The 18,732-nt window shown below is 34.0% G+C and overlaps 2 protein-coding genes and 3 long non-coding RNA genes across 6 annotated transcripts; 2 read left to right on the top strand and 3 right to left on the bottom strand.

Moving 5' to 3' along the window:
• Nucleotides 1-250: 250 nt before the first annotated feature.
• On the bottom strand, nt 251-1,615 carry LOC127068188 (uncharacterized). The gene is made up of 4 exons (XR_007782868.1): nt 1,257-1,615; nt 1,084-1,164; nt 693-992; nt 251-599 (listed from the first exon to the last, which is right to left on the bottom strand). It is a non-coding gene; the product is annotated as an uncharacterized LOC127068188 (long non-coding RNA).
• Nucleotides 1,616-1,910: 295 nt separating this feature from the next.
• Nucleotides 1,911-4,320, bottom strand: LOC127068190 (uncharacterized). The gene is made up of 4 exons (XR_007782870.1): nt 4,257-4,320; nt 3,701-3,805; nt 2,719-2,828; nt 1,911-2,292 (listed from the first exon to the last, which is right to left on the bottom strand). It is a non-coding gene; the product is annotated as an uncharacterized LOC127068190 (long non-coding RNA).
• Nucleotides 4,321-9,131: 4,811 nt separating this feature from the next.
• Nucleotides 9,132-15,270, bottom strand: LOC127068186 (uncharacterized). 2 transcript variants are annotated; one of them, XR_007782866.1, is made up of 8 exons: nt 15,164-15,270; nt 13,790-15,088; nt 13,382-13,676; nt 12,401-12,719; nt 11,993-12,244; nt 11,185-11,652; nt 9,897-11,108; nt 9,132-9,816 (listed from the first exon to the last, which is right to left on the bottom strand). It is a non-coding gene; the product is annotated as an uncharacterized LOC127068186 (long non-coding RNA). The 2 variants fall into 2 exon arrangements; XR_007782865.1 differs by lacking the exon at nt 15,164-15,270 and having other exon boundaries at nt 13,790-13,969; nt 14,055-14,202.
• Nucleotides 11,353-13,784, top strand: LOC127068178 (uncharacterized). The gene is made up of 3 exons (XM_051003988.1): nt 11,353-11,509; nt 11,953-12,138; nt 12,485-13,784. Exons 1-3 carry the CDS (start codon nt 11,353-11,355, stop codon nt 12,700-12,702), a joined length of 561 nt encoding a protein of 186 aa, XP_050859945.1. The 3' UTR covers nt 12,703-13,784.
• A 192-nt stretch (nt 15,271-15,462) lies between the features above and the next one.
• On the top strand, nt 15,463-18,663 carry LOC127068171 (outer mitochondrial transmembrane helix translocase). Its single transcript, XM_051003974.1, has 6 exons — nt 15,463-15,899; nt 16,076-16,318; nt 16,389-16,590; nt 16,684-16,880; nt 16,954-17,132; nt 17,225-18,663. Exons 1-6 carry the CDS (start codon nt 15,744-15,746, stop codon nt 17,385-17,387), a joined length of 1,140 nt encoding a protein of 379 aa, XP_050859931.1. The 5' UTR covers nt 15,463-15,743; the 3' UTR covers nt 17,388-18,663.
• The last annotated feature ends 69 nt before the right edge of the window (nt 18,664-18,732 follow it).

Raw genomic sequence — 18,732 nt, 5'->3', positions numbered from 1 at the left:
CCAGAATCTATCCGTCGCGATTGTCTTCTTGTTCATTTTTTAGTACATTGATATCGACATACAGAAATAAATTGCTATCAAATAGATTAAATACGAAACAATACATGTAACATAAACCATATTACATGCTTTTTTTAACAAAATCGGATAAATGAATGCACTAATATCGCGATTAAACATGAACAAAAAAGTGCTTATTAATGACACTTATTAATTAATTAAATCGACGAAACAAGAAGACCCTATCTTGAGCTAATAACAAACATGTACAATCGATAAAAACAATGGAAATATATAAACAATTTAAAATGCATCACTCGCCGGTAAATCCAAAAGAGGAATTACTCGCGGTCATGCTCGTCAATAATTTATTTAAAAAATTACAACCAGTAACCCGTGCCGATTCGGACCTTTCGTCCTCGGCATGATTGAGCACTGGAGGGACTTTAAATTTGTCCGCTCACTACTTAAGAAGTTCTACGACGGCTCCAAAACACTCGTCCGCGATGTAGGTTGATAACGAAGTAAGTTGAAAATGAAGTAGCTCAACATCATTGGATTGACATCGTGGACTGATAAAGCATGGTCATCATGATGATCTGTAAAAAGATTATAAACGAATTTTTATTAAATTTATTGTAATAAAAAACAATTATGAAATTAATAGATATGAAATTTATAAATTTACTTACCAATAATCTTCCATAGATGAAGTAAATTAATTTCTAGATCATCTTCAATGATGCACTGACTCTAATACGCGAACAGTCAGTGTGACCGTTTAAAATAATACTTTATACGAACAAACCCTAACTCTATAAATGACTACATTGCTCGCAGTCGATTGAAATATTTGTATTTCTAAAATTTCAGTCGCGTAACGCGAACGAATTTAAATGAACGGACGAACGGTGCTTCTAATTCGCGATTTTTATTTTATTTAAACGATACAATACTCCATCCATTGCCACGCGCACGATTGCAATGACGATCTGAAAAAGAGAAAAAAATTATTAATATCATTTTTGTAATAAAAGATTTTTTTAATTATTAAAGAAACGTTTAATAAAGAGATTTACTTACTGGAGTCTTTGTTGATCCTTTGCACGATAAGCATCCTGCTCCAGGACTGGATGATGATGAATGATTCTTCTTATACTTCAACTGAAAGAAAAATACAATTATTAATATTATTGTTATATAAGAAAAAAATGATTAAAATTAATGAAGATATGTCTGAAAAGAAATTTACTTACCACGGCCTTTGTCGATCCTTCGCACGATGAGCATCCTGCCCCATGATGATATATATGCCCCATGATGAATAATATGCACTAACACTCACTCTACATCACAATTTTGCATTCAATCTAATTTTATTTAACCAACTTATATAACACTAAATAGCACCAACACTGATTCAACACGAACAGACACTGATTCAATGCGAACAAACACTGATTCAACGCGAACAAACACTGATTCAACACGACAAACACTGATTCAACACGAACAAACACTGATTCTAATTATTTATAAGAACTGGAAAGCTGAAACATACAAGAGATTATAGAACAAGAAAAAATAAAATATTTCCTACAAATCATCTGAGAAGGTAACACATTGGAGAATATGTTATCTAAAATTATAAATCATAATGAATATCTTACGAATTGAATTTTTAATTTAATTATGAAAATTCAAACGATTAAAAACTAAGTATTTTTGAAATGTACTAAAAGTATGCAATCATACAATCGATAATGATTGCTTTGTATCTAAAAATACAAACTCAAGCTAAAATTACTAAATTTTCTAAAATAAAACAATAATTGCAGCAATAGTGATAATAATTAATAAACTAAAAAATATAAAAATTCCTTATATTAAATTTCCTATAATATTAAATTAATCGCGACGAGATTAAAATAAAAATATTTATTAATAAAATACGTAATTAAAAAGAAAATAATCTACCTCTTCGTACATCTGTACTCGTCGAAATACGATATGTAAATGAGGAATTATTCCGTAACCTTGAAAAAGTTCGACGTTCGAATGTTTTTGTTTTACTCTCGACCGAAAAATTTCTTGGAAATACACACACTCATGCGTATGTTTATACCCAATGTTACCTATCTCTCTATATTAAGCTTGTTGAATGTTTTTACAAAAGGACATACATACCTATATATATATATATATATATACAACGAGGAGGACGCGTATAAATCTGGCGATTTGTACTGTATTATTATTATTATTATTCGAGCTCGTTGAATTCTTGGAAATCTAGAAAGTATAGGACCATATTAATACAAGGTAAAATTAAAATGTGTGTAATGTGTGTAGAGAAATCCATAGGAGTATGAGTACATACGTGTATGTATGTGTGTACGTGTATGTTCGTATATGAAAATCGTATTTAATATAAGATATTCGTCGATCCGCAACTATAAACGCAAAATTATTGACCGGAGCATCGTTAAAAAAAGAGAAAAGTATCGATGTTGTGAAAACAAAGCTGAAAAACTAAAAAAAAAAAGTATGATGCAATAGTTCCCCGGGGGGCTCACGAGAGATCGATTTTATTTTCACGAATATCTTTTGAACGCGATGGTTTCTCAACTCGCGAATGCGGCCTCTGAAAAATCGTGCGTTCAGCTATCGATCGATATATGGGAAGAGTGTGTACGTTAGAAAAAAATTGCTAATTACCTGTAATTATGCGGAGCGACGAAACACCGTGTGCACTTGTAACCGTATCGAAGATGGCGACAAGACCAATGACAAGGAAGATAAGTGGACCCCGTAGTTCAAGGACATCGCTAGTCAATTCAAATATTAATTAGCTCGATTAAGAACAATAAAAAAAATATAATAAAAATACGTAGGTAATATGACGCGAATAAGAAATGTAATTAATTCGAATTCTAAACGTAGAGAATGATTTGTTGATAAAACAATTATATTTTCTAGAGATATAGAAACGTTAAATAGATACGCACTTGGATCACGTGCGTGTATGATGATCCCTATGTTCCATATATTACTACGCGCGGAATAACGAATAATTATTAAATCGGATAATTCGAAGGATTTATGTATTTACGTGTATATCTCTATATACATGTATACATCTCTGTTTTAACTATATGGAAAAAATAATAATTCGTCGAATTTTTATCTATCTATATATATATATATATATATATATATATATATATCGAATAATACGTTATTTATAATCTTAGTAACGTATAATGATTCGAGAATAATCGGACATGATCGGAGATGCTCGAGATTGTCGAGAAGAAGAAACGATATATATACATATATATATATATATATGTATGTACGTGGAGAAGTAATATGGAATGTACATAGGCGATGGGAATGAAATTATGACATGTTTTTAGGCACGACTTACTTATATAGATTCCAAGAACTCGATACGAAACTAACCAATAAAAAAAAAACTCGCTCATTTTTGTACACGGATAATACATCCATGCACACGAACGTCGAGCTCGGCGTAACACGACGAGTTCGTAATAAATGTTTCTCTTACACATATATCTACATATACACACGTATATTCATCGAACAAATTTTTTATCGTATTATATAGATTCATATGCACACGTTTTTTCTTCTTCTATAATTATTTAATAAATATTTAAAAAAGAAATTGACTTACTGGATGTATCGTTGATCTTTTCGATGATGAGAATTCTGCTGTCGTGAAGAATGATGCACTAACATTCACTCCATTCGATTTTCTGCTAGGTTACTTCATGATACGCTTGAAAAATGCAAAATTTCATATTAGTCGGGATAAGATTAAACATGTGTGTGTGTGTGTCTCTCTCTCTCTCTTTCTTTCCCTGTCTGTGTGTGCGTGTGTATGTAGTATATCCATAAGACTATATATATATATATATGATCGTATATAAAAATCGAATTAAGTAAAAAATATCGATCAATCACAACTATAAACACAAAATTATTGATTAAAACATCGTTGAAAAGAAAGAAAAGTATCGATTTCGTGAAAATAAAGGTGGAAAACTGAAGACAAAGTACGACGCAATAGATCCTTGGGGGTCTCACGAGAGGCCGATTTTATTTTCGCGAATATCTTTCAAACACGATAATATTTCGACTTGAGAATGCGGCCTCTGTAAAATCGCGTGTTCAGCTATCGATCGATATATTGGAAGAGGATCTACGTTAGAAAAAAATATGCTAATTACCTGCAATTATACGAAGCAACGAAACACGACGTACACCTATCACTACGTCGAACATTGCGCGGAGACCACCAGCAAGGAAAAGAACAAGACCCCGTAGTTTGGGTACAAAGCGCCACTGCGGGTACATCGCTAACCAATTCAAATATTAATTATCTCAATTAAGAACAATAAAAAAATATAATAAAATTACGTAGGTAATATGATGCGAATAAGAAATGTAATTAATTCGAATTCTAAACGTAGAGAATAATTTTTTAACGAAATAATTATATTTTCTAGGGATATAGAAACGTTAAATAGATACGCACTTGGATCACGTGCGTGTATGATGATCCCTATGTTCCATATATTACTACGCGCATACGGAATAACGAATAATTATTAAATCGGATAATTCGAAGGATTTATATATTTACGTGTACGTCTTTACAATAAGAATATATGTCTCTTGTAAGTATTTAAGAGAAACAATACTTCGTCGTTTTTTGATCTATACATATCGAATAATATTTTATAATCGTGAAGAAAGGAATGATATATATATATATATATATATATATATATATATGTATGTATGGATATTGCGTGGTAATACATAAAGTGTACATAGATAGTACATAGGGAATAAAAGTACGAGCCGGAACTGCGTATTTTCGGACACAACTACATATATAAATTCCAAGAATTGGATCGAAATATAATTTCTTAAGAAATACATACGGACATGTGAGTATAATACAGACACACACACATACCGATATTTTTCTTACAGTAATATTGATACGTTCTACACGTATATACAAACACAACAATTAATTCACAATACTCTACTAATATCGATGTAATATTTTTTAGCTGTACAGAAAACTTACAATTGAGATATGTAGTACTCTAGAAATGATATTAACGTAACCTCTCATACGTACACGTAAGTCTATCTCTTTTTATATACATACAGCGAGACTCTTAATAGAAAGAGAAAGATAATGTTAGCATATATTGTACGTAACAGCTTAAAAGTTCTCCTCTCTCTGAATATTTTGTACACATTTTTTGTCTACGAAATTCCAGTCTCCTACTAACAATAAAACGAAATCATTCGAGCGTATTAAAACTTTATTATTATCATATAAATATACGTACATGTAAACATTGTAATATTCGGAGAATTTAGAAAGTACTAAGAAAAACAGATATAAACAATCAAAGGACGATCGAGAACAATCGACCTTGTCACGAGTTTTCTCATTCGTTTTTACTAACATGCTACACAGTTCTCTTTCCTCTTCAGACCAGTTCAGACCTGCTCTCGCTTCGTTAATTTCTCTTCGTCTAGCTTCGCATTTATATTATAATATATATATATTATTTTATAGGATTATAATCGTTTTTATAGGAATATAATTATATAATCGTATAATCGTATTTTATAGGAATATAATCGTTTATGGCGTATTAATACTCTATCGTATTAGACTAGATTTTATAATCTTCCATCGTACTATTAGATTTCAATATATATTGCGTATATATGTTAAATATGCAGATCAGATTTATATATTGTATCTATATATACATTCTATATATACGTACGTTTATTGAAATTTTATTATTAATTTATATGCTATATTACATTCAGAACTTTTATATTATTTATTATATAACCTCAAAATATATAGGTTATAAGTTTTGTAATTACATCTTTCTTTTTTCGTTTTATAGATCAATTGAATGAGTAGAGTATCTTGTATAAATTATCCTACAGAAATTACTCGCAAGTGTAATCGAAAGGAGGAAGATCTTCTTAAACTTTTATTGGAACTTAACAAGCAATGATAGATACGAGATGATATATATTTTGTATATACATATATATAGAGAGAAGAAAAAAAGTTAGCTGGTTTCGACTTACAATCGCTTAATCTTTCTCCGTGAGTATTAAAGGTTGGGGATGATAAAAAACATGTATCGAAACGAACGTCCCGGCATGATGTAATCTGGCGTGAGAAATATGAGGGATATACAGGGTAGACGACTGATGACGATACATCAATTATAAGTTATCCTTGTACAGTTTATTACCTTAGTTGGTTTTTATTTCAAGTCACCTAATCGTAGATATGTATTAAAAAAACAACGTATATATAAAAGATATTTACTTCGTCTTTTCTTGTTTTTAAAGTAATGTAAAAAAGACTAGATAAAAATGTAATATTCTTAGGCAAGCTTCCTTCTGCCGTTCTTTTAGCACTTCGTCTATATGACTGCTTATTCTTACATGTAACTCTTTCTCTGTGAAATATGGTACAAGTTTTAAGCCACCACCGACCACTAGTTATATCTATCCTCTTTTCTACATTCCCACTTCAATACCCCTTCTCTGACCTTTGCTCTCAAGTATAAAAACATCCCAACGAAAGAGCTTAAAACCTACGAATACTCGTTCCTAGTGCGTCGCGTGGATTAGTCTGTCGGATAATGCAGAAAGCAGCAAGTTGACTTGAAAATGCAAGATTTTGAGACAAAGGGATTCACTCTCGGATTAACAAGTATAGTTGACGAAGGACGTGTATTACGGAAATGTTCGTAGAGGGTAGGAAATAGCGAACAGCAGGATTGTCTTAAGAAGGAAGAGCTTTGGTGAATTGGAAGATATGCGACGAAACTCTGATGATCGTATCATTATTTTATTTTTGTCACGTACACGTACATAGACCGTTTGATCAATTGATTCGTTAGATCGTTATTGATTTAGTTGACCAATAGTGTAACCGATTATTATAGTTTAATTTGGTATAATTGGGTCAACAGACAAACTCACTGATATTCTTTTATCTTTAATCTTATTGTAAAAATTCAATTTTAGGTATGCACACACCGAAAGCACATGTTTTATCTCAGTCATTTCCGCATACAAATACACAATCAGTAAATACGGAAAGCTTAACGATGGCGGATGGAATTTTTTTAAAATTTACGCAAAGCTAACTCGTCGGAATAGCAAATGTAGCTATTTCCGTAGCCCGCAAATGGATCCTTTAATCAACAGGAACGAGCAAAGTCCGTAGAATTTCATGAAAAATTTGATTGGAAGCAGTACGATTGTTTGTGAGAGTTCAAGCTAGCTGTGCTAGTGCAGATATAAAAAATTCAATCGCGACTTGAAACGCCAGGTGTTTGCGTAACGAAAAGCATCACGCTTCTCACACAGAAGCACGACAAAAAAGTAAGAATGTAATTGGCGAAGGTTTCCATAAAGAAGAAAAAAGAAAAGAAGAAAAAGAAAAGAAAAGAACAAACGCCGTCTAGAAAAAACGAAGTTCGCGTTTAATTAAGGGTAAAGTGTCGACGTTTTGATGACAAATATTTCATATTCCTTCTACTTGTATAAATTAATAAAAAAAGGAAAATTAATTGAGAAGCCTTGCGCTATCATACATTATTTCTGTCTGCAATTGTACGTTCATCGAGACACGTTTCTGCAACGGTCAGCGATAGAATTTTCCAAAATTCACACGGCCGATTCCCTCGGGGAATTGTAAATTCCCGGACAGCTACTTCGGTTCCGTTACCAGTGGGCGTTGCTCGTCGTTCATCTCTCTCTCATTCTCATTTCCTCATTCTCCTACTCTCTCTCTCTCTCTCTCTCTTTCCCTCTCTCTCTTTCTCCTCTATACATACTACCTTGCATTAGTTCACCCGCAAACGTTCACGCAGTCGCGAACGTCCGTGCGTTATGCGAACGTGCAAAGAAGGGATGGCTGTCGAGAGGGGGAGGGAGGAGGTTTAGAGATAGAGAGAGGGTGCTTGAACACTGTGGTTTTCCATGGTGGCTATTCTATGAAATATTCAACACGACCGCGGGCTACGTCGTCATAGCTTTTGTAGGAACGGAAAGCCAACGACGGCGACGAGCCTTCGTTCCCGACCAGACGGATGCATTATTTTTCTTCGTTTCTCACCCCTCGTACGGTCAACGGCGCCCTAACGTTCGTCGTGGTGGTCCTATCGTAGAGGCCGATATATTGAAAAACGTTGTCCCTTCGTAACTTCCACGATAGCAAATCTTTTTTTCCCCGTTCATCTTTATCTTTTCTTCTTCTTCTTCTTCTTTTTTTGTCTTCCTCTCGCGTTCCCTTGCTTTCGAGATAGAAAGAAAAATCTTTCGGAGACATAAAGAAAACGAAAAAGAAAGGACGTATCTTTGTAAATTGTTTCCACGAAATATATTATTAAAAACCTTGCGATTGAACGTCGTCCAATTTGTCTAATAAAAGTTCGAAGAAAAGCGATTGCAAATTATTGATGCTTGAATATTGTGGGGCTTGTATCTTGTAGATATACTTAAGGGGGAGAAAAGTGTGGAAGAGGAAGGAGCTACGTAAAGACCTTTTTCAACCTGAAATCATTTTAATGAGATAGACGTCGGAAGTAGAAGACGACAGGAAGAAAGAACGTGGGAAGAGAGCGAAAGGAACGATGGGGTAGGAGAAATAGAAAGCATTATGCAGCTACCAGACAAGCTCGGGCCTTCAGCCAAATAAGTAAAAGGCTAATGACAAAAAGTCGAATTAAAATAAGAATCGCGTCGAGTGGCGAGGACACCTCAAGGATTTTCGAGGACCAACGGCCGGAGCCAAGTACTTCCAATAAATTAAACCCCTTCCTTCTCTCGGCCGAAAACCTTCTATCGATCTTCTTCCCGGGCGTAATGTCTTCGAATTTTCCTCTTGTTGTCTTTTCTTTAAGTATCTTCGAACCATAAATTCGTTTCATCGACTGCATTTTCTTAGAGATAATTGAAACTTTAATACATAAAATATAAGTTAGATAGAGAGAGAGAGAGGAAAAAGCAAGAGAAGAAAACATCTGTTGAACAAATCTGTAGATTTATTCGTCCAAGAGTCAGTAATACACGTAGGTACATTTAACGAATTCTCTATTTTGAAATAATGCTATTTCGCATACGAACACGTGCGTCATTCGATGTAAATCCGTATCGTTGTCTGATATCTACATTATGCGGGAAATCGCGCGTGATATTCCAGTTATTTTGGTTCTTACAAAGTGTCAAATCATATTGAATTGGAATTAATTCGTGGAAACATTCAGAGTATGCGAAATAATTCGTTTCTTTAAAAAATTATCTCTACGATAAGTCGTATTCGATTTTCGAATTATTTTATCGTTGGACTTTTACTTTCTATCGAAGTCAACAAGAAAGGATCTCCGATAACAGCTTTGACAGAGGAGATCTTCTCTATATACTTTCGAAGGTCGGAAAAGGGAGAAGAAGGGAACCCTTTGCATCGTTAGACCAGGATCGTATAACTCATTTAACGTTAAAGGTGCGGCGGTTGGTCCATCGATAAAATCGTTTTAAATCGACTCGACGGACACCGACGTCTCGATGAGTTATCTTTTATCTCGCGACAGTTGCCCTTCAGATCCATTTGGCGTAGAGCCACGTTTCTTCCTGCCCTTGCCGAAGGGTCGCTTACTTTTGCCCGATACTGGGTGGCCAAGAACGAGTAATTATCTTCATCGAGAGTAGCCGTTCCTATAAAGCGATACCCATTTACATTTGTTACGTTCATTAATATCGCTACATCGTACGCAAAGATATTAATACATACTTACGTTAAGATCGTCTACTATCCTTGAAAAAGAAGTAGACGTGAAGAAGATTCAAGTTTGATTCAATCGATTGCCTTCTCTACTGAAACTTGGCGATGACACGTGGACAGGAACGTAATTATTCGGACACCCCGTATAGACGAAAGAGAGTCTCCCGTTATCGGAATTATTGGATTCTGGGCTTCCTTTGAAAGCTTGTCTGAAAATGCTGGATGGGATAAATGCGGCGGCGGCTGTCAGAAAAGTAGGAATTCCCTCGGGGTGATGTTGCTGCCAGAGGGATGAGGAAATGGCAGAGGGAACGAGAGAGGAGCGGATGTGTTGAGGAACGAATGGACGAGAGAAAGGAGTGGCAAGAGGAAGGGAGGATAGATCGTTGGTGCCAGCCTTAAGGGCGCCTTCATAGATCATAGAGGGTCGTTTTGAATAATTTATCGATCGTGCCAGCGAGCCTGTCTTTTCGGAGTCAGAAAGGCATGATCGCTATCAGTGAACATCGACTATAAACAGGAAATTTAACTTGACCTTGATTTTGTAATCACGGTCAACAAGTTTAGCCTTGATTTCTTTGCTTTTTGATCTTAATAAAGTCGCGAATAAAGAAGGAAAAATAAACTTTAATTATTTAACCATTTACGAGATAAGATTTTTATTTTGGAGACGTTTGATGAAAGCTAATGCGGAAAGGCGAACACAAGACAGATAAGACACAATTACAGTTCCGTCTAGCCTTGTAAGGAGACATCCTTTGGGACCAGTCACGACTCACTGCCGCCGGTAATAACGTCGTACCTTTTGTCCTCTCTTATTACCGCTTCACTTCCGTTCTCCAAATCTCTCGTGATGATTATTAAGGTAACACGAACTCTTCGCTTTCAGACACGTACTCGCAAATCTCCCTCGTCTCTCTTATCTTAATTCGGAAAGTTTCCCTTTGACGAATACGTTCCCATTGCTGAAATAGTCTCTTCAACTGGAACATCAGGGATAATCTATCTTCTTCACGTTTGATATTTCATCGTTATTCATTTTTTATACAATCTTCTTTTATCATAAATTCCAATAGTATAGTTCTTAAGTCTTCTTTCTTACACGTATTACACGATGTACGTACAAATTTCTTCTTTGTATATCATTTACTTCGTATATATCACTTTCATTATAAAATTAAATCTCTTCAGTCTTTTCCTTTTTGTTTTCCAATCGAAAATATTCCTATATTTATAATTAAATTAAACGCTCTAATACGCTCAAAATACATCGTGTAAAATTGTTACAAATAAATACGTACGTTGCGTTAAAAAAAAAAATCATGAAAACATGATTGTTTATATCGACGAGGGCATCGATGTTACTAGCTACGGGCCTGAATACGTACTCGCTACTACGAGACATCGCAAGTAGTGGGGAGGGGAGTTTACAGTCATCGCCATTCCTCACACCAACCAACACCCAATGAATGACGTCAGGTACGTACAGTGTATACACGATCGTCGCAGCGTGCCGACCGCGTTCTTCAAGGAAATCGAAAAATCCTTTGTCGCGAGGCGTCAAAATGGCGATCGATAAGAGTATCGTGAGCACAATTTGTACGCTGTTATTATTCGTGACGATAGGTAAGAATAAAATCGTCGCAGAAGTCAAATATCGTGAGTGAATCGTGACGCTATTCACGAACAATGGCCGTTCGTGAATGCCGAGGCATAACCATCTTGGGAAACAGCAGCGCCCTACGTGTTTTACTTTCGAATTTCCTGATCTAAAAACGATATTTCGTATTATACTATTTGTTTAATTATGGAATTAATTAGATAATCAATGCGTTAGACTTTCGAACGAGCTTAAAAATATATTCTAATCTTTCGATCGACTCGATTAATAAATAATTAGGATAGAATTTGTGAAAAGAGAAATACGCACAGTACGTACGTATACAACTAAAGCGTAACGAACACTTTATAGGAATCGATAAAAACGTTTTGACCTGTTGAATCGTAAAACGTTTCGTTGAAACAAAAATAAAAGGAGTTGTGTATTGAAAACTATTTTTTGCGATCAGGATGCGAAGCTATTCGATGTTACCAATGCAGCAGCGATACCGATCAAAAAGATGAAGATCTTTGTGGAGCTTATGGAAAATTCGACAAGGAAAGGAACATTCCGGTGGAATGCAGTAGCGACGAATCTCATACGCCTGGCACGTTTTGCGTTAAGTTGACGCAGCAAAGTCCTCGTGGCTTCATATGTGAGTTCATACGTGTTCACTTTTCGTCGATAGATTTTTCTTCGATTTGATTAATATTCCTTAAAACGTGCTTCGATCAATTTCAATGTTTTATAAACTTCTTTTCCTAGAGAAAAAAATATACAAACGTCATGTTTACTATCAAAGTTATCAGAGCCAGTAAACTTGTCGTTAAAATAAACAAAGCTGCATATTAAATGCTTCTAATTTTTTTAATTAAACAGACTTAATTACTGCGCTCAACGAAGTTTAGTTTACATACCAAATTCACTTTAGTTTTTACTCTATTATTTTTATTGGTCTACGACGTTTTGCCTTTATGTTTACTCATTTGTCATTCTTAAAGGGAACGGTAGATGGCGGCAAGTGATACGAAGGTGTGCATCTGTCTCCAGTACCGGAGTTACAGGTGTCTGTAATTGGGGGGTCTACGAGAATGGAATTTATTGGCAAGAATGTTCTTGCTCCGAAGATTCTTGTAACGGAGCATCCTCATTTTCTTCGCTTTCTACAATGATCTTTGTTACATTAAGCGTCCTTCTTTCGATCCTTTTTACAAGATAAATTCGAGTACGCGTCTACTGAAAGAAAACAAACAAAATTTTATTAGCAACGAATCTGTCCATTGTAATGTTATTTAAAAGTATAGAGATGTTTTAGATTGATAAGAGGACCATTAGAAATTTACTCGTATATAGAACGAATTGTTTTGGAGGAGGAATTATTAATACATATATATATATATATAGATATAGATATATATATATATATGTGTGTGCATACATACATATTATTTTTTATATATATATCTCATTTTTATATCTTTATATAAAAAATTTAGAAAAAAGATAGATATAAAATCAATGGAAGATTAGATATAAAATAGATGGAAAATCTATGTCTTCTTCGTTAGTTCGTACCTAAGATTAAGTTCTATCAGTGACAATTTCATATACATATATGAAATATTTCGCAATAATTATTCTTACAATAAACACTTCCGTCCATATCGATGTCATTTAAGTTTAATAATACTTATAAACTAAGACGATCGAGAAGTCACATTCTATTTAGAGAGAATCGATTTGATCGAAGGATGATCGAGCTAGATGAATGTCCCTGATAAATAGTATCGAGAGACAAAAGCACGTAATTAGTACAAAACGGATTAGTAGCTACGATCGGCATAAGATCGATCTGTGAAAATTCGATCAGCTGATCGCGCTAGTAAACTCGTAGTTACCTCGAAATATCCGAAATACTTGCGTCACCCGTTGTAGCTGTTGCAATTATTTTTCCTAAGGTTACATCATGGACGTAATTGTGCGATGAACGAGTTACTAAAATCGTAGTTTCCTAGCCAAAATCGTATTACGTGGCCATTAAAAATCAAAAAGGATATATATATATCGATCGGTATCTTTTGAAACACTTGTCTCGTGCCTGTAAATACATAACTACTGCCCGTATATCTCGTGTAACTCGTATGTGTATATACATACATATATTTATAGTAGAGAAAATAAATATGCATGTGCCTGAAAAAAATCTTTGTTCGTAGAATTTCTGCTTTTTGTGCGATATGTTTATGTCAGATATTAAATCGTGATCTTATTAGAAAAAAATAAAAATACATATTTAAATCACTCACCGCATTTTCTGTACTCTTCTATTTTGTAAAGTATACGCGCGTAATCGGTAAGATTTAAAGGTCTTCGGTAGTTGTATAGCGTTAGGATCAACCTGGATTGCAACGTCTATCGGTATCCAAGCGACAGGTGGCCATACGAATCCTACTTGATTCATAATCGCTCGACGAATTCTGAATCTTCTGAAACAAAACAACAAAGAGAGAGATAGAGGGTGAGAGGGGAGGAAGGAAAGGAGAGAGAGAGAGAGAGAGAGAGAGAACACACCCTCTTCGCCACAATATACATCACGTTATAACGCCGGAAATTCGGTGGTCGCGAGTTAATTACGTCACGTGAGACTATTAATGCCTTGGCAGATCCAACACCGCGGTACGTACAATGGCACGGCTGTGTTTAGGTTCTCTTACCCATATATTAACGTCGCGACCCATGCCAACCCTCGTTACTTGAGACGTTATAATTAAGACCGTCCGCTTCGACCATCTCGGACGTAGCGATTTGCAACTTTGGAATTTGACTTTACTCGTACAAGTGCTCTGTCGTATCTGTCGACTTGGAATTGCCGATTACTCTTTAGAATGAAACATCATTTTGAAAATGAAACGACCAATGAAACTCGTTATAATCGTTTCATTTGAACGAACGAGTGCTTACGACATTCGTTAAGTCATTTGCAAAGTTCGAAGTGAGCACGAAAATGAAGCTAAAGTATGGTCCATCCGGTGATTTTCATTGGACGACCCTAGTGCACTTAATTTTAGGAATAAGAGTCTCTCCATCTGCATTTAGGTCGTTATTACATCAAGACGCGCTTAATTAGCTCTCGCAAGGCGGAAAGTGTTGCGCGCTTGAGCCTCCGCTCGCAAGTCCGTAATAATAATATAACCTCGTATCTTCATAATGCGGAAAACACTTTTCAACGTGGCTGGCACAGAAGTGAAGCAGTGGTATACGAAAAGGGTATACGAAAGGAGGGGAGGGTGGATCCTTCGTCGTTTAAATACCACACCGGGTGTGTTGCTCGTAAATCATTTCTTTAAGAACCTCCTTTAATCTGTGAAAAGTAGAACGTTAGTAGTAAGAATCAAAGTGCTTAACAGCGATGTTGAGATAAACTTGTAACATATTTTTTTCTTTTTTCTTTTCCCATAGACGTCCTATAATTTGTAGATACATCGAAAGATTTTTCGTCACGTCTTACGATAGAGAATTCTCAGGTAAGATAGTTATTTTTCGAACAGATCGAAACGAACAAGTTCCAACAATCGGAGATCATTCTTTCGATCTTCGTGAAATCTCTGAAATCAAAATTGCGATAAATTTGCTTTCTTATTTATCCCGTTTAATTATACATCGATCCAAGATTGTACTACGATTTGAATATCTTCGATTTTATTTGAAATCATTTCACTCAAACGTTTGTTCGTAAAGAGAGAAGAACGATAAAAAAGATCGTATTTATTATAACGTTCCGTATAAAATGAACTTTTTAATGTTAAACGATCAATCCTGTAAACTCTGGGGAATAAAAAAATCACTAAACAAAAGAAGAATGTTATTGTCGTTTACGATTCGTTAATTAGTTATTACCCGAACGAACGACCAATAGGATTTATTTCGTTATTATTGTATTAGATTGGCAATTCTGGACGTTATGTTAGAATTCCCGTAAGTTTAGTACAAATCAGAGCGTTTGAATGACGCAGAATTTACCGCGTAATTCCTGTTCTTCCCTTCTTTTCGCTCATCCATTTCCTTTCCTTCTTTTCCTCTCTTTCCCTTCCTCTCTCGATATTCCATCGTTCCTTTCATTCGACCTAGTCGAAGAGTGTTAAGCGATTGTGTTTTTACGAAAGATTGTAGAGGTTAGAATTCACACACGCGGTTAAATGTATTGCGTATCGTCTCAAAGAATTTTAAGGTGAATTCGGTCAATATTAGAACGTAATAAAAATGAATGTAGCAGACGGACCCGGATTTTCTCGTTATGAGATCTTGTTACTCGCTGCAAGGCTTTCCTTTGTAACTGCTGTAGGATTTTTTACGATGAAATGGTTCGTCCATCAACTTGATCCTACAAATGCGGCTAAGAAAAAAGCTAAAAAAAAGGTGAGCTTTCTATTTTCTATAGATCTACACGAGGAAAATATTTTCTAACTCATTACATTCATTTTTTGTATAAGAAGATGAATCTAACCTATATCATCGGGTGATATAAGAATCTAATAGAAATCTATGAGAAATAATATCTATAAAAATCTATATTATTTTCAATTATTATTTAGACTCGAGAACAATTACGTAAACTTGCGAAATCAGATGGTGTTATATTGTCCGTTGATATGGACCAATTAACAGATTATGAAATTGTAATCGCTAGTCATTTAGTTGATCCACAAGATATCAAAGTATCATGGGAGAATATAGCTGGATTGGAACACGTAATCCAAGAACTTAAAGAGACAGTTATACTGCCTATACAAAAGAAAGAACTTTTTTTAAATTCTCAATTAACGCAAGCTCCAAAGGTTTGTAAAAATAATTTGCCGTATCAGCAAACTGTAAGTTACATCTTATAAACCTTTGTCTTTCATTCAGGGTGTATTGTTACATGGGCCACCAGGTTGCGGCAAAACTATGATTGCAAAAGCTACTGCCAAGGAAACTAAAACTCGTTTTATTAATTTGGATGTTAGCATTCTTACTGATAAATGGTATGGCGAGAGTCAAAAATTGACTGCTGCTGTATTTTCATTGGCTGTAAAACTTCAACCGTGCATCATCTTTATAGATGAAATAGGTTAATTGAATGAACAATACAATTTTTTGTTATTGTGCGATAGTTTCTTACTTGGCTGTATTATCTATATTTCATTATCTTCGACTCCATCAGATTCCTTTTTGAGAGCACGCAATTCGCAAGATCATGAGGCAACGGCTATGATGAAAGCACAATTTATGTCAATGTGGGATGGTCTAATAACCGATCCATCTTGTACCGTGATCGTAATGGGAGCAACAAACAGACCCCAAGATTTAGACAGAGCTATTCTAAGGCGTATGCCTGCTACTTTTTATATAGGATTACCTGTAATACACAAATTATATATCATTGTCTTTTGATATTTTTTTACTTTCTACATCATATATTTCATTATTATAGAATGAAGAACAGAGAATACAAGTCCTAAAGTTAATATTGCAGCATGAACCAATTGCAGACAATGTAGATATTAAAAAGATTGCTAAAATGACGGAAGGTTTTTCTGGCTCGGATTTGCAAGAACTGTGTAGAAATGCATCTGTATATCGTGTTAGAGATTATCTACGAACACATGCACAGTAAATATCAGAGAATATAACAAAAAAAAAATGTTTTGTTATGGGGGAAATATTGAGAAAAATATTTGAAATTTTTATCTTTAAATTTGTAGAGATATAGGCGAAACAAGTGCAAGTACTAGTACAGACGACGAAGAATTTCACGATGCCGTACGTCCTATAACGATGGAAGACCTTCTCACGTCCTACAGGAAGTTAAAAACATCTAAGTTGCATACAGGCACCTTAAATTCTGTTAGGTTAGATTTAGATTAAATACAAGAAGATCGAGATTATCGACATGTAATGCATTAACTAATTTTTATTCAATAAGTCGGATTACGTTTAATAAAACAAAGATCTTACAGTCGGAACAGTTTTATAACTGTGCTCGATCTTTTTACAAAGATAAATACTTGCAGAAGATTTCATGATGTATGGAAATATAAAGTCATAATTGTCCGAGTATATGCACATTATCTTCTTTTTTATTTATTTTTTTTTTTTCATTTATTTATTTAGTGGAATTATAGCAAGATTCATTAGACTTCTTTAAAAAATTTGACATAAGTATGTTCAAAATATTGAATCTTCCATATGTACATTTCACTTAGAAAATTTCATGCAAATGAAATCTTCCAACTATACTTATTGTCATTGTTGTTTTCAGAGTATACACAATAATTGTGAAAAACCTATTCACATTTGGACATTCATTTATTAGAAGTTTATAATATTTATTGTTTTTTAGGGAAGATACACTTTTTGTGAACTTTGGATTAGATAATTCATGAAATCAGATATCTTGTATAAATGAACACATCTATTCTGAGTCCTATTAATATATAACTGAATATGTAATTAAAAATAATGTTGTATGTATCCATTGTATAGAATCAGTTTTGTTTTGAAGACAGTAATATATTATATAATATAATCACAATAGGAATACGTAAGTGAAACTTAAGAGAACAACTTTTCTTTTTAATTCAAACGTTGTTGGATTATCTATAAAAGCAGATTAAATTATTCTTTCTATGATCTAACTTATTTTATAAAGTTATATCGCTGTTATCCGAGGCTGAAATGATATTTAGATAAAATGTACAATTTGAAGTAATAGTACAATGTGAGAAGAAAAAAAATATGTGGTATTATATTTTGCACAAAGTTTATGCTTATATAGTTGAAAGAGAAAAGAATTTTATCTGCGACATATTGAAATCAATTCATCATATAAATATATATCTCATAATCAGTAGAATGTGTACGTAACAGAAGGATTTGTCTCAATTTAGATATATTAATAATTAAGTTTCATTATCTGATATGATCAGTGGATATGTTTAACTTCAAATTTTAAGATATCGTAAAAAATAAAGTTCCAAATATGGCACGTATTCACATTTCGAAGGGAATGTGAAAGAACAGAAACAAAAAGAAAAAAAAAAACACCAAAAAATACGTCTAATATAGATATTATTAAAAAACGCTTTGTTTCTAAACCACTGCGAAGTTTGAATGTATGCAAATAAAAAAAGAAGATTTTGTACGTCGCGGCGTTTAATCCATATTGTAACATATAAATTCGTAAAATGAATTTAAATTGTAAATTTAAAAT

Source organism: Vespula vulgaris, chromosome 12 (assembly GCF_905475345.1).
Source record: "Vespula vulgaris chromosome 12, iyVesVulg1.1, whole genome shotgun sequence".
NCBI classification, from domain to species: domain Eukaryota; kingdom Metazoa; phylum Arthropoda; class Insecta; order Hymenoptera; family Vespidae; genus Vespula; species Vespula vulgaris.
Note: the sequence above shows the minus strand (reverse complement) of the source record. Positions and strands in the feature narration are given on the sequence as shown.

What these genes read in the sequence shown, in the direction of transcription:
- LOC127068178 (XM_051003988.1), top strand. Translation starts at nt 11,353, where the DNA reads ATGACGTCAGGTACGTACAGTGTATACACGATCGTCGCAGCGTGCCGA. An exon ending in GTTATTATTCGTGACGATAG is followed by an intron (nt 11,510 to 11,952) that starts GTAAGAATAAAA and finishes TTTTGCGATCAG; the next exon opens with GATGCGAAGCTATTCGATGT. An exon ending in AAGTCCTCGTGGCTTCATAT is followed by an intron (nt 12,139 to 12,484) that starts GTGAGTTCATAC and finishes TCATTCTTAAAG; the next exon opens with GGAACGGTAGATGGCGGCAA.
- LOC127068171 (XM_051003974.1), top strand. Translation starts at nt 15,744, where the DNA reads ATGAATGTAGCAGACGGACCCGGATTTTCTCGTTATGAGATCTTGTTA. An exon ending in AGAAAAAAGCTAAAAAAAAG is followed by an intron (nt 15,900 to 16,075) that starts GTGAGCTTTCTA and finishes ATTATTATTTAG; the next exon opens with ACTCGAGAACAATTACGTAA. An exon ending in TATCTACGAACACATGCACA is followed by an intron (nt 17,133 to 17,224) that starts GTAAATATCAGA and finishes TTAAATTTGTAG; the next exon opens with AGATATAGGCGAAACAAGTG.